Source organism: Bos grunniens, chromosome 16 (genome assembly GCF_055505025.1).
Source record: "Bos grunniens cultivar Pamir isolate PY7600 chromosome 16, Bosgru_T2T1.0, whole genome shotgun sequence".
Lineage (NCBI taxonomy): Eukaryota > Metazoa > Chordata > Mammalia > Artiodactyla > Bovidae > Bos > Bos grunniens.
This window is the reverse complement of record NC_141180.1, coordinates 14,860,522-14,874,220: the sequence shown is the minus strand read 5'-3', so window position 1 is coordinate 14,874,220 and position 13,699 is coordinate 14,860,522. Positions and strand designations below refer to the sequence as shown.

Sequence of the window (13,699 nt, the reverse complement as noted above, 5' to 3'; positions counted from 1 at the left end):
ATGAAGACTTAAGGGTAAAGGTAATATGATGTGGGTTTACAGAGGAATAACTCATTCCAACAACTGCCTCTAAGAAGCCTTCACTGAAGTGGTGTTTGACCAAGACTTAAGGTATAAACAGGTTTTCAGTAAGTAGAGATTTGGTGTCTGGCCTTATAAACTGAAATAACCTTGTAACTGAAATAAACAAAGGCATGTGGTGTAAAAATATATAGCCACTTCCCCACCACTCCTGGCTGGAAAGTAGTACGTTTGGGGGATAGAGCTGGTAGAAAGATAATGCAGCCAAAAATGTAGTACAGATCATGGGAGGCATAAATTTTATATGTTAGTTTGAACTATACTCTTTAGGTAATGTTAAATCTTTTCAGATTTTTGAGTAAATAAATGATATGATTTGAATGCATTTCAGAATCTGTAGTTGTAGTACCAAAGATCAATAATTGAGGTGAGAAATTAGTAATGGAAAGGTACTAGAAAACAGAAGGTAAAGAAAAGCAGCAGAGGACTTGGGATGTGAAAGGGTGAAGATTAAAGAACAATTGAGATTTTGATACAAGTACTATTAACCAATAAAAAGGAAGAGGAAAACAGTTTTGGCAGAAAGGAAGAGGAAGGAGAATGGGAATTCAGTTTTTACACAGTGTGTTTGATTACTGCTGGAATTAGGTACGCAAGTCCAGTAGGCAGTTGAATTGTAGTGGAAGGTCAGGAGGGATGCTGAATAGATACAACTCATAAATACGCATGTTAGGTGAAACTAAGAGCATCAGTAAGAAAGCCTAGGGGGAAATGTTTTGAAACTGAGGATAAAAAAGCCAAAACTCAGTCCCAATAACACATTTTCAGGTTATTCAAATATTACACATTCTTCAAATTACATATTTGTAAATTTTGGAATAAATGAATAAATCATTCCAAAATATATTTAACATATTCTTGATTAGTAGCATGTGGAATGCATTCCCCAATGCCGCTTAATCCACCACTGATTAACAAAAATGGATACAATTTTGAAGTGAGGTGTGGAGGGATAGGAGACGTTGAGGAAAAGGAATCAAGAGGGTAGCTTCAAAAAGAAAAAATGGTATAGAGAATCAAGATAATGCAGAAGCCAGGAAAGAAGGGACTGTAAAAGAGTAGTGCTTAACAGTAAATATCACAAATAGTTGTAGAGATCAAGAAAAGACTACTGGATTTAGTATTTAGTAAGTTTCTGGAGACCTTTAAGAAGGTTCAGTGAGGCGTTTTTAGAGTACAAATAGAACTGGAAAGAGAAATGAAGTACAGAAAATCAGCATAGATTACTTTTTTCAAGAAATCTGCTAGTATTTAAAAAAAAAAAGAGAGATGGGATTTTAACTTGCTTCTTTAAGGATGGAGAGACCTGAATATTGTAGCCCTATGGAAAGAAATGTTAACAAAGTAGAATTCTAAAAAAAACAAAAAAACAAAAAAAACAAAGTAGAATTCTGAATATATGACTCAGAGATGGTAACTGATAGGAAAAGATTTCCAATGAGTTAGGAGTCAATGCGATAAACCACAAGGCTTAATATTACATAATTAGATTATATAATTTCTCCACACTGCTGTCTTCCTGCCTATTCTCTCCAAGCTTCACTCCCAGTTGCTTTGTTTCTCTTCTATATAATCTACATTCTTGTTTGTCTCATCTACAAATAAGCAGTAAGAAGCCAAGGGCTATGTTAAATGCCTAGTGCAGTAACCTGCACACAGCAGGCACTGGTTTAAAAAAAAAAAAAATCATTAGTCTTTTTGGGTGCAGTAGCACACTGAGTCAAAATTTTGGAATTCAATTCAGCCCTATCAGACATTCCTGTTAAAATTTATTAAAATATATTTTACCTAATTCCAAAATGAGAAACACAAACAGCAACAAATGCTATTGGTTAATTTCTTATATCAGGTATTGTTCAAATGACTTACAATGAGGCACTTTCTATAAACAGATAAACTGTTTTCCCATTTGATGAAAACTTTTAATTACTGGCCCAGACAGTAAGATTCAGGCAATGAATCTGTACATTCATTACATATGTACAAACCAACCTATTTAATTTGAAATCACTGGCTTCCATACTTCAAAGATCTGTGTGTGTCAAACAAGATACATAGTACTACTAACGACGTGTTTATTGCAATCATTCTAACTACTAAGTAGTACAGAGTAAGTGAAAGGGGCCCAGTAAGTTAGAAAACTGAAAATCCTGTAGTCCACTACTGAAGAAAACTCTAAAGATCTGTCTAAAGATTCATGAAAACGCCTAAGCACATCTCTAAAGTCCCTTTCTGGTTCAAGACAGTAGATACCAATCTGTACTTAAAATCACTCGATCTTTTTGTAACTCGCTAATAATCTAGAAGTCAATAGGCAAACCTCTTATTAAATCAGATGATTCCAAGATGCTAGGCGGTTCTTTTAAAACTTCTTTTTCTTCCTCAATTTTCAATTCTACTTCAGATATGCCATCTTCATCTTGCCTATATGAGACTGATTTCAAAGGGCTAACTAGACCATCTAAAAATAATTTTTAAAATGTGATTAATATGTTTCTAATGCATTTCCAATTTCTTAATCACTATTTGTTCCAGAAATGCATTTTCAGGTTTTTCAAACATCACACATTCTTTAAATACTCATAAATTCTGGAATATCTGAATAAATCTTCCCAAACTATGTTTAACATATTCATGATGGTAGGGAGATGGAGAAAGCATACATCCCCTAAAGCTGCTCAAGCACATAAAAAGACCATATCTAGAGGTGAGTTTTAGGAGGATATCTTACTCTGGAGTTTATCTGCTCTTCCCCCATTGCAGTTTCGGAAGAAACAATTGGCCTTATTTAGCACTTAACTAGCTTTGATCTTCCGGGATGAGGAGAGGCCCACCTGAGGCATTCTGACCTTGGTCTTTTCTGTGATCCACCCTACTCCTTAGCAATCTGTATGTTGTTTAAAAATTGCAGAAATAATTCTATTAGATTATAACTACTGAAATGTGTTTTTTTTTTACACATTAACCTCAAAACTGGCTTAGAAGTAGGAAAGACAACAAATTAAGATTTTTGTTGTTGTTATGATTCAGAAAAAGCATAAAGGTCAATCTGGGGACAAAATTTTTAAAGAAAAGTTTCTCAGAGCTTACGTTTAAAAATGTTCAGACGATTCTTGATAAAGTGTTACTTATCAATCTTTTAAATTCTTTTATGGCCTAATAAACCATCACTTATAAAACATGCAAGCACAATTAATACAGGCTATTAATTTTCGACAGCCGACTTGGAGAAACGTACAAAACTCAATGCGTATTTACGTCTGAGGGAAAACATCTATAATTTAGTCACTCTATCTTAAACTACTCGTCAGCCCCAAATTCTTTTTGGAGGCAAGCTGCTAAAGAAAAAATGAGAAAAACCCCATCTCGTGTCTATTTCTAGACATAAAACCTAATTGACAGCAACGGTTTCTAAATCTTGGCAGTTAGCACCTACTACAGTAAACTCGGTTACTCTATCATATTTTAAAGGACACAGGGAAATATGGCAGACAGGGCTGAGAGGGAAACTACCAAATGAGGTGTAACTTCTAATTTCTGTACCAGAAAAAGACCTCCTTTAAAGAAGACGTCCACGATCCCATTATTTCCTTCCACCTGCAGCACCACTGGCCTCCACAGATCCTTCCCTGTGAGATCCCCGAGGTTTGTGGAGATGCCGTCCCCCACCCTGTACCCGTTTTTACCGCTATACGGGTCCCTCGTTCCTCCCCCCATTTCGCTAAAACTGCCTTTTCCCCCGTAAAAACCATTCCAGTGAAGAAGGGCCTCCCCTACTCCCCAGCAAGGCGCACTTTCTTGCTTCTCCTGCGGCAGAAAGATCTGGGCCTCCCTGCACTTACTGCTTTCAGCCTCATCAGGGGCAGAGGCTAGGGACGGGGACAGGGCCGAAGCCTGGGCCAGGGCAGGGGCTGGGACTGGAGCCGAGGCCGGAGTCGGAGCCGAGGCCGGGGCCGGGGTCGAGGCCGAGACCGGAGCCGAATCCGGGGCCGGCGCTGGGACCCGAGCCGAGTCCGGGGTCGGGGTCGGGACCGGGACCTGGACCACCTCCTCCTTCTCCTGGGGCAGCAGCTCCTCCTCCGCCATATTCTCCATAGTTACCGCCTCCTTGCCAGGCCCGCCCGGGGACCAGCAGGGGCTCACTGCGGAGTGAGAGAAATGGCGTGAAAGCCCAGAGGGCCGGATCCGAGAAGTGGGGAAGCAAATGGGGAGGGCGAGATGCGTGCAACAGACAAAAGATGAAGAATCAGTGACCAAATCCAGTCAGCAGAAAAATTAAAAGCCACAGGCAGCAATTCGCGGTCCCGTCCGCTTCCTTTTCCCCGAGGCGTTACGACGACAGCCCCGCCTGCGCAGGAGCATGCTGGGGGATGGCGTCCAATGAGGTCAGAGAGTTCCGTTTCCACCGTGCGTCTCCGTTCTAGCCGTCAACCACCGAACGCAATCAAAACTACAATACCCAGAGTGCACCGCGCCGCTCGGGGCGGAGCGGGGCGGGGGGGTGGTGCCAAGGGCTTGGAGGAAGTAAATGCAAAGCTAAACAAACGTTCCTGGAACATCCCATGGACAGAGGAGCCTGGTAGGCTACAGTCCATGGGGTCGCAAAGAGTCGGACACGACTGAGCGCCTTCACTTCACTTCAAACAAATGCTCCGGAGCGTTCGAGCGCCAGCTACCTTCCGAGCGCAGAACTACATTTCCCAGCGGGCGTCGCGCTCGGGGTCCCTTTCTCAGGGTTTGGGCGTCCCAAATCGCAACCGGCGCGGCCTCTGGTAAGTAACGTAGGGAAGCCGAGGGGTTAGTTGACGTTTCGGTGGGTACTCTCCATGCCTCACTCCGGGACCGAAAGGGGGCAGCCGGCGGGACGGACGGAGGATTCGGGGGCCTCTCGAGCCTGGGCGGGGCGACTCTGTGGGCGGACCCGGGGTTGAGCCTGCTCTGTGAAGGGTGTGGTTCTGGCCCGGCTCTGCCTTCCGGGCAGCCTCTCGCCACGGGTTGGGTGCAGTGTGTTTCTAACCGAGTCCGCGGGATTAGGCGGTTTCTGGGCCGCTTGTCAGTTAGGTGGACTTCCAGATGGCGGTCTGCTCTTCAGATCACACCATGATCTGAACACTCTTTTCCTTTTAATTTTGTTTTAACCTACGTATTCCCAATAGCAGCGCCGCGCTGTGGCTGTAAGATTCCTGTGGATGGTGAATTGCTGGGGCCCAGGAGTGGGGAGAAGAGCCTATGCTTACATTTAGGCTTTTAATATCCAAGGCTCCTGAATGTGTGGAGCTTCAGGGCACTTGACTGATGCGATTCAGATTCCTCAAGGCGTCTGTTAAGTTTCCAGGCCTCCGTACTTCTCTTTACTCTCCGAGCCTGCTTGAGTTTAAGGCGCGCTCCTTCAAGGCCACTGCGGGAGTCAAGAGGAATGCCTTGTTTTCTGACTGCTCTGCCTACACTGGTCCGAATTTTACAGGAAGCAGGAAGGGAGAGGGAGTCTTCTTTTAGTCTCAGGTATTCGCACTTCCCGTTCGGTTTTCCTAGTTAATAAAAGTGATACTTAATAGTTTTCTTCTTGGTCTGTTTATTTTCTATTTGTTTTCAGTACCCAGGGGAGAGCGAGTGTGCTTTTTTTGGCATTTCGAAACTCAAAACAGGAATGTGGTCCTCCCTCCCAGAACTTAGAAAGTATATGTGGAGGGGTTTCCCCCTCCTCTCCTCCCCAGTTAAACAATTTATCCCATGGAAGTTTTTGTGAATTGTGATTCTAAAGCCCTCTTAGTGGCCCCATCCACAAGTTTTAACTAGTATTCCTGGATGTATATACTGCCTCACTGGTCTTAACAGTTAATTAAAAATGAGAAAATAACATTATAGTTTGCAGGCATGAGTAGTGGATATTTATGCATCATCTAGGAACCAGTGATGTTTTAATTTGTGAAAGAATGGATGGTTAATTGAAAGCTTGATTTAGGATGTCAATTTCATTAATACCAGTTGAAAACCAGAAGATGAAAAGGGCTAGATTTTTAGTCTGTGTATTCTGTGGAATTTTAATCAGAATTCCCAAGCATGGTCCCTGCTCTTGAGCCATCCTAAAGAAGGCATCTTCAAAGTTTGAAAAATTATATTGAGTATATTACTCATCTATTGCTGCGTAAGTTCTTCAAAACTTTATGGCTTAAGACAACCAAATACACTTCTTACCCCACAGTAGATATGAGTCAGGAATTCAGAAATGGCTTTCTGGGTGTATCTGCCTTAGGGTCTCTCATCACATTGCAGTGAGATACTTGCAAGGGATGCTGCCTAGTGGATGCTTGATTAAGGCTGCAGGATCAGCTTCAAGGGTGGCCAACTCACACGCCTATAAGTCCATTCATTTTTGGCAAAAGGTTTCAGCTCTTCCTTGGTGGGCTTTTCCTAGGGTTACTTGAATGTCTTCATGATATGGTGGCTGGCTTTTCCTAGGGTGAACAATTCAAGACAGAGAAAGGCAGAAGCCACAGTGTGTTATTTGACCTGGCCACATATTATATAAATATATCCTGTTGGTTGCACAGGTCATCTCTACTTATTGTGAGAGGAAACTTCATAAGAGACGGTGGCAGCAGAGATCAGGAGCCAATTGGGAAGCAGGCCAGCACAGGAAATCTCCACTCATTTAGTTTATATTTTGATTTCCATAAAATTGGTATGAATGGTACACTAATATAATTTGTCACAGTACATATGTAGGTGTTTTTCTTTTGATAGTCTACTCTCTGCAGTATTTTTTTTTTTCTGATTTGTCTTATGGATAATAGATTCAAATTGGTTTTGTGTATATGTGTGTGTGTGTGTGTGTGTATTCAAAGCACAACATGAAAGGGTTTAAATTGTAAAAGGTAAAAAAACCAACCCATTGCTTTAAGCAATTTATTTCATGGAAGTTATTGTTTTTCCTTATACCTTTCTCCCCATGGAATGGGATCCTTGGAACAAGAAAGAAAAATGAAGATTATTCCTGTAATCTGGAAGCTCAACTGTGAATTTAATTATTGCCATGAATTATCTTAAAAGGCAAAATTTCTGGATAATTTAGAATCTGTCATTAGAAGTATATGTTGCCTGTTTTATTAATTTTTATTATTATTAGATTTCTGGTTTCAGTATTTTCTTTGTTCCATATTCTTCAAAACATTCTACAAGTTTGATTTAGTGTAATTGATCATTCTTTTATAGAACTTCACTTACTGTGATCATGTTTGACCAGGAGTACTTGTAATTGCTTGGTTTCTAGTCTTTGTTATGTTCTTAGCATCAGTACTTATCACTCTGTCTGTGTGTGTGTTGTGTGTGTGTGTTAGTTGTTCAGTCATGTCTGACTCTTTGCGACCCCATGGACTGTAGCCTGCCAGACTCCTCTTTCCATGGGATTATCAGGCAAGAATACTAGAGTGAGTTGCCATTCCCTCTCCAGGGGATCCTCCTGACCTAGGGATCGAACTCTGGTCTCCTGCATCGCAGGCTCGTTCTTTACCGTCTCTGTGTCACATGGAAGTCCTATACATATCACTAGCAGCAATAAACTCTCCTTTGGACTTTGCTTGTGAACCCCTTTATATCTTCTTGCCCCAGCAAATCTGGTGATGTTCCCAATCTCTGGCCTCTGTGTTCCAGTACAGGATGATTATATATATTATCTTTAAAGTGTTTATGACCATTGGGGATGACTGTGTGCAGGTTTCTTTCTTTCTGTCAGTAACAGCAGTATAGACTTGATCCAGACCCAGGCTGGAAAAGGGAGACTGGGATAAGAAATGGACAGAGGGACTGCAATGAGCAAGAGTTGAAAGTGACTCAGAATGAACAATCACTATTCTGGGAAAGAAAAATTCACCTACTCATTTACTCAGAGGGCATTTATGAACACCTCCTAAATTTTCGATACAGTGTACTCTTCAAGAAGCTCAGGGTCTAGCAGAAAGACAATTGCTGAAGCCAGTATTTTTTTACACTCTACTATGTACTATCTGACAGAATGTGGTCCACTGGAGAAGGGAATGGCAAACCACTTCAGTATTCTTGCCTTGAGAACCCCATGAACAGTATGAAAAGGCAAAATGATAGGATACTGAAAGAGGAACTCCCCAGGTCAGCAGGTGCCCAATATGCTACTGGAGATCAGTGGAGAAATAACTCCAGAAAGAATGAAGAGATGGAGCCAAAACAAAAACAATACCCAGCTGTGGATGTGACTGGTGATGGAAGCAAGGTCCGATGCCGTAAAGAGCAATATTGATAGGAACCTGGAATGTTAGGTCCATGAATCAAAGCAAATTGGAAGTGGTCAAACAGGAGATGGCAAGAGTGAACATTGACGTTCTAGGAATCAGTGAACTAAAATGGACTGGAATGAGTGAATTTAACTCAGATGACCATTATATATACTACTGCAGGCAGGAATCCCTTAGAAGAAATGGAGTAGCCATCATGGTCAACAAAAGAGTCTGAAATGCAGTACTTGGATGCAATCTCAAAAACGACAGAATGATCTCTGTTTGCTTCCAAGGCAAACCATTCAATATCACAGTAATCCAAGTCTATGCCCCAACCAGTAATGCTGAAGAAGCTGAAGTTGAACGGTTCTCTGAAGACCTACAAGACCTTTTAGAACTAACACCCAAAAAAGAAGTCCTTTTCATTATAGGGGACTAGAATACAAAAGCAGGAAGTCAAGAAACACCTGGAGTAACAGGCAAATTTGGCCTTGGAATATGGAATGAAGCAGGGCAAAGGCTAATAGAATTTTGCCAAGAGAACGCACTGGTCATAGCAAACACCCTCTTCCAACAACACAAGAGAAGACTCTGCACATGGACATCATCAGATGGTCAACACCGAAATTAGGTTGATTATATTCTTTGCAGTCAAAGATGGAGAAGCTCTATACAGTCAGCAAAAACAAGACCAGGAGCTGACTGTGGCTCAGATCATGAGCTCCTTATTGCGAAATTCAGACTTAAATTGAAGAAAGTAGGGAAAACCACTAGACCATTCAGGTATGACCTAAATCAAATCCCTTATGATTATACAGTGGAAGTGAGAAATAGATTTAAGGGACTAGATCTGATATAGTGCCTGATGAACTATGGATGGAGGTTCGTGACATTGTACAGGAGACAGGGATCAAGACCATCCCCATGGAAAAGAAATGGGAAAAAGCAAAATGGCTGTCTGGGGAGGCCTTACAAATAGCTGTGAAAAGAAGGAAAGCAAAAAGCAGAGGAGAAAAGGAAAGATATAAGCATCTGAATGCAGAGTTCCAAAGAATAGCAAGAAGAGATAAGAAAGCCTTCCTCAGTGATCAACGCAAAGAAATAGAGGAAAACAACAGAATGGGGAAGACTAGAGATCTCTTCAAGAAAATTAGAGATATCAAGGGAATATTTCATGCAAAGATGTGCTTGATAAAGGACAGAAATGGTATGGACCTAACAGAAGCAGAAGATATTAAGAAGAGGTGGCAGGAATACACAGAAGAACTGTACAAAAAAGATCTTTATGACCAAGATAATCATGATGGTGTGATCACTGACCTAGAACCAGACATCCTGGAATGCGAAGTCAAGTGGGCCTTAGAAAGCATCACTACGAACAAAGCTAGTGGAGGTAATGGAATTCCAGTTGAGCTATTTCAAATCCTGAAAGATGATACTGTGAAAGTTCTGCACTCAATATACCAGCAAATTTGGAAAACTCAGCAGTGGCCACAGGACTGGAAATGGTCAGTTTTCATTCCAATCCCAAAGAAAGGCACTGCCAAAGAATGCTCAAACTACCCCACAATTGCACTCATCTCACACGCTAGTAAAGTAATGCTCAAAATTCTCCAAGCCAGGCTTCAGCAATACATGAACCGTGAACTTCCAGATGTTCAAGCTGGTTTTAGAAAAGGCAGAGGAACCAGAGATCAAATTGCCAACATCCGCTGGATCATCGAAAGAGCAAGAGAGTTCCAGAAAAACATCTATTTCTGTTTTATTGACTATGCCAAAGAGAAGGCAATGGCACCCCACTCCAGTACTCTTGCCTGGAAAATCCCATGGATAGAGGAGCCTGGTAGGCTGTAGTCCATGGGGTCGCTAAGAGTCGGACACGACTGAGCGACTTCCTTTCACTTTTCACTTTCATGCATTGGAGAAGGAAATGGCAGCCCGCTCCAGTGTTCTTCCCTGGAGAATCCCAGGGACGGGGGAGCCTGGTGGGCTTCCGTCTATGGGGTCGCACAGAATCGGACATGACTGAAGTGACTTAGCAATAGCAGCAAAGCCTTTGACTGTGTGGGTCACAATAAACTGTGGAAAATTCTGAAAGAGATGGGAATACCAGACCCTGACCTGCCTCTTGAGAAACCTATATGCAGGTCAGGAAGCAACAGTTAGAACTGGACATGGAACAACAGACTGGTTCCAAATAGGAAAAGGAGTATGTCAAGGCTGTATATTGTCACCCTGCTTATTTAACTTCTATGCAGAGTACATCATGAGAAACGCTGGGCTGGAAGAATCACAAGCTGGAATCAAGATTGCCGGGAGAAATATCAATAACCTCAGCTATGCAGATGACACCACCCTTATGACAGAAAGTGAAGAGAAACTAAAGAGCCTCTTGATGAAAGTGAAAGAGGAGAGTGAAATAATTGGCTTAAAGCTCAACATTCAGAAAACGAAGATCATGGCATCTGGTCCCATCGCTTCATGGGGAATAGATGGGGAAACCATGTCAGACTTTATTTTTGGGGGGCTCCAAAATCACTGCAGATGGTGACTGAAGCCATGAAATTAAAAGACGCTTACTCCTTCGAAGAAAAGTTATGATCAACCTAGATCTAGCAGAGACATTACTTTGCCAACAAAGGTCCGTCTAGTCAAGCCTATGGTTTTTCCAGTAGTCATGTATGGATGTGAGAGTTGGACTGTGAAGAAAGCTGAGCGCCGAAGAATTGATGCTTTTGAACTGTGGTGTTGGAGAAGACTCTTGAGAGTCCCTTGGACTGCAAGGAGATCCAACCAGTCCATTCTAAAGGAGATGAGCCCTGGGTGTTCTTTGGAAGGACTGATGCTAAAGCTGAAACTCCAGTCCTTTGGCCACCTCATGCGCAGAGTTGACTCATTGGAAAAGACTCTGATGCTGGGAGGGATTGGGGGCAGGAGGAAAAGGGGACGACAGAGGATGAGTGGCTAGATGGCATCACCGACTCAATGGACATGAGTCTGAGTGAACTCCAGGAGTTGGTGACGGACTGGGAGGCCTGGCATCCTGTGATTCATGGGTTTGTGAAGAGTTGGACGTGACTGAACTGAACTGAACTGTGTACTATCTTGTACAAGGTGCTTTTACATCCATAGTTTCATTTAAGTTTTTAAAAAACCCTCTTGGATGAGTTATCTCTATTTTACACATAGTGGAACTAGGACTCAAAAAATGTACGTGTTTTGCCCGACATCTCACTCAGTGAGAGATGGAGCGTATGTTGAGAAAATGAAGATTTAGTGACTAATTGGTTTTGAGGTGTGGTTGGGGCAAAATATAATAGTCCTGCAGGCAATTGAAAATGGGAATGTGACGCTAGAGAGAGAAGTTTGCCTTAAAGGCATACTTTTGAGAGTCTTTCTTAAAAGGTGACCATCCCCACACTGATGGAAGGAAACAGGTCATGAGGCAGAATATAAGTAAAGTGGAACAATGAGACAATCCTATCATGTTGAGAATGGGTAAAATACAAAAATTATTTTTATAAAGCTCCAATCTTTAAGAAACTGAAAAAAGTATGATTTCTAATGTTTTTGTTGTAGCAATGGTTAAAAAAAAAACCCACACACATAATGTGTTTTTGATGTTTCTTTTAGCTTTGCAAAATGTCCAACAAAGAATCTTGTGAAAAAAAGGAGACGTCTCGGAGAAAAGGCACCACCCCATCATCCAATATTGAAGTAAGAATTTTGACTTATTGACCTAAAGATACCCTGTTTTGCAGTTTTATTTTTGTGTGATGAAAAAAATATACCTCAGTGTTAAAACAAGTTATGTAAATATTTTGTTCTTCTGACCGAGAGTCATTTGTTTTTCTTTTCCTTCATTATTTTATTTATTCCTCTCAACTCTATGAGGTAGGTACTATTATTATCCCAATTATACAAATGAAGAAACTGAGGCTTGGCAGCATCCTTTTTGGCTCTTTCTCCTCTTAAACTGTACTCTCGCAAGTGCCCAGCCTCAGTGTTCTCAATGTGGTAAATTGCAGTTACATTCTTTAAGTTGCTTGGACCAAAACCCTGGGCATCATGCTCTGCCTGCATCCCATCTATCAGCAAATTCTGTCAGCTGAGTGTGACTCCCACTCCCACTGCTATCACCATGATCCAGGCAGACAGCTTGCTTTCTACCTTTGCCTTCTTGTGCTCTCACCATAACAGGCACAGTGATCCTATTAAAATGTTAAATCATGTCACTCTTCTGCTCAATATTTTCTAGTGATTTTCCACTTCAGAGAAAAAGTTAATGTCTTTTGCTGGGACAGAAAACACATTACTGTCACTATCTCATCTCCATCTCATTCTCCCTTTGCTTTCTGCACTCCTTGGCTTCCTTATTGCTGCTCCAGTAAGCCAGGCACATTCCTGCTTTGTGCTTGCTGTTACTCCCTTTAACTTTCCCTAGCTACTCACAGGGTTTGTTCCTTCATTTCATTAGGTCTCCATTCAGGTGTCAAATTACCGGTGGGGACCCATTTTGACTACTTTGTTTAAAATTGCACCAGCCTCACCCTTGCCTCCCAGCCCTTCCTGACCCCTTTTTCTGCTTTATTATTATTATTTTTTTAATAGCATCATCTGATACACTAAATATATTACTTAACTTATTTGTAAGTTAAACCTGCAATAGGTGTAACCTGTATGACAGCAGGGACTTTTATTTTTTTTTCACTAATCTGTTCTCACTGTCTAGAAAAGTGTCTTTGATACACGGTAAGTACTTGAAATACGTTTCTCCTGGGTCTGTTGAATTCAGGAGCCACTGAAAAAATAACTGGGTATATGGTTTTGCTTTGTAGAAGACTAAGTATCACTATGGTAGTACCATTTCCCAATGTCCTTATGTGAGCTGTCTGCAACTTTCTGCTATATTACCTCTATCCCAAGTGAAAGTGAAAAAGTAAAAGTGTTAGTCACTCAGTCACGTCCAACTCTTACAACTCCATGGACTGTAGCCCACCAGCCTCCTCTGTCCGTGGAATTCTCCAGGCAAGAATACTGGAGTTGGTAGCCATTCCGTTCTTCAAGGGATCTTCCTGACTCAGGAATTGAACCCAGGTCTCCTGCATTGCAAGCAGATTCTTTAACATGTGAGCCACCAGAGAAGCCCACTTCTATCCCATCTCATTCCTAATTCAAGACCACTTAGATCTTCTGATTTCTAGTTAAGTCTCCTTTCCTCTTACCAATGTTTGTATGCCTTTAAACATTGTTCCCGGACTTCCCTGGTGGTATGGTGAATAAGAACCCAACTACCAATGGAGGGGACACGGTTCTGATCCCTGGTCCGGGAAGATTCCACATGCCAAAGAGCAACTAAGCCTGTAAGC

General features: G+C 41.8%; 2 protein-coding genes across 64 annotated transcripts in view; one reads left to right on the top strand and one right to left on the bottom strand.

Moving 5' to 3' along the window:
- TRMT1L (tRNA methyltransferase 1L) overlaps positions 1 to 4,415 on the bottom strand; it is a 34,649-nt gene extending 30,234 nt beyond the window's left edge. For 7 of the 19 annotated variants that reach the window (XR_015143139.1, XM_086343383.1, XM_086343392.1 and 4 more), the window contains exon 1: positions 3,924 to 4,415. Coding sequence is in view for 6 of the 19 variants with exons in the window: in XM_086343383.1 (XP_086199509.1) it covers positions 3,924 to 4,176 (253 nt within the window). In the remaining 13 variants the exon portion in view is untranslated. Of the gene's footprint in view, positions 1 to 2,401; positions 2,543 to 2,812 lie in introns of all 19 variants that reach the window. The other 12 variants (XR_015143136.1, XM_086343381.1, XM_086343387.1 and 9 more) reach the window with 5 other exon arrangements.
- An 83-nt stretch (positions 4,416 to 4,498) lies between these two features.
- The window catches only part of SWT1 (SWT1 RNA endoribonuclease homolog), a 107,721-nt gene continuing 98,520 nt past the window's right edge, over positions 4,499 to 13,699 (top strand). For 19 of the 45 annotated variants that reach the window (XR_015143132.1, XR_015143131.1, XR_015143124.1 and 16 more), the window contains exons 1-2: positions 4,522 to 4,853; positions 11,964 to 12,047. Coding sequence is in view for 23 of the 45 variants with exons in the window: in XM_086343353.1 (XP_086199479.1) it covers positions 11,973 to 12,047 (75 nt within the window). In the remaining 22 variants the exon portion in view is untranslated. The other 26 variants (XR_015143118.1, XR_015143130.1, XR_015143128.1 and 23 more) reach the window with 8 other exon arrangements.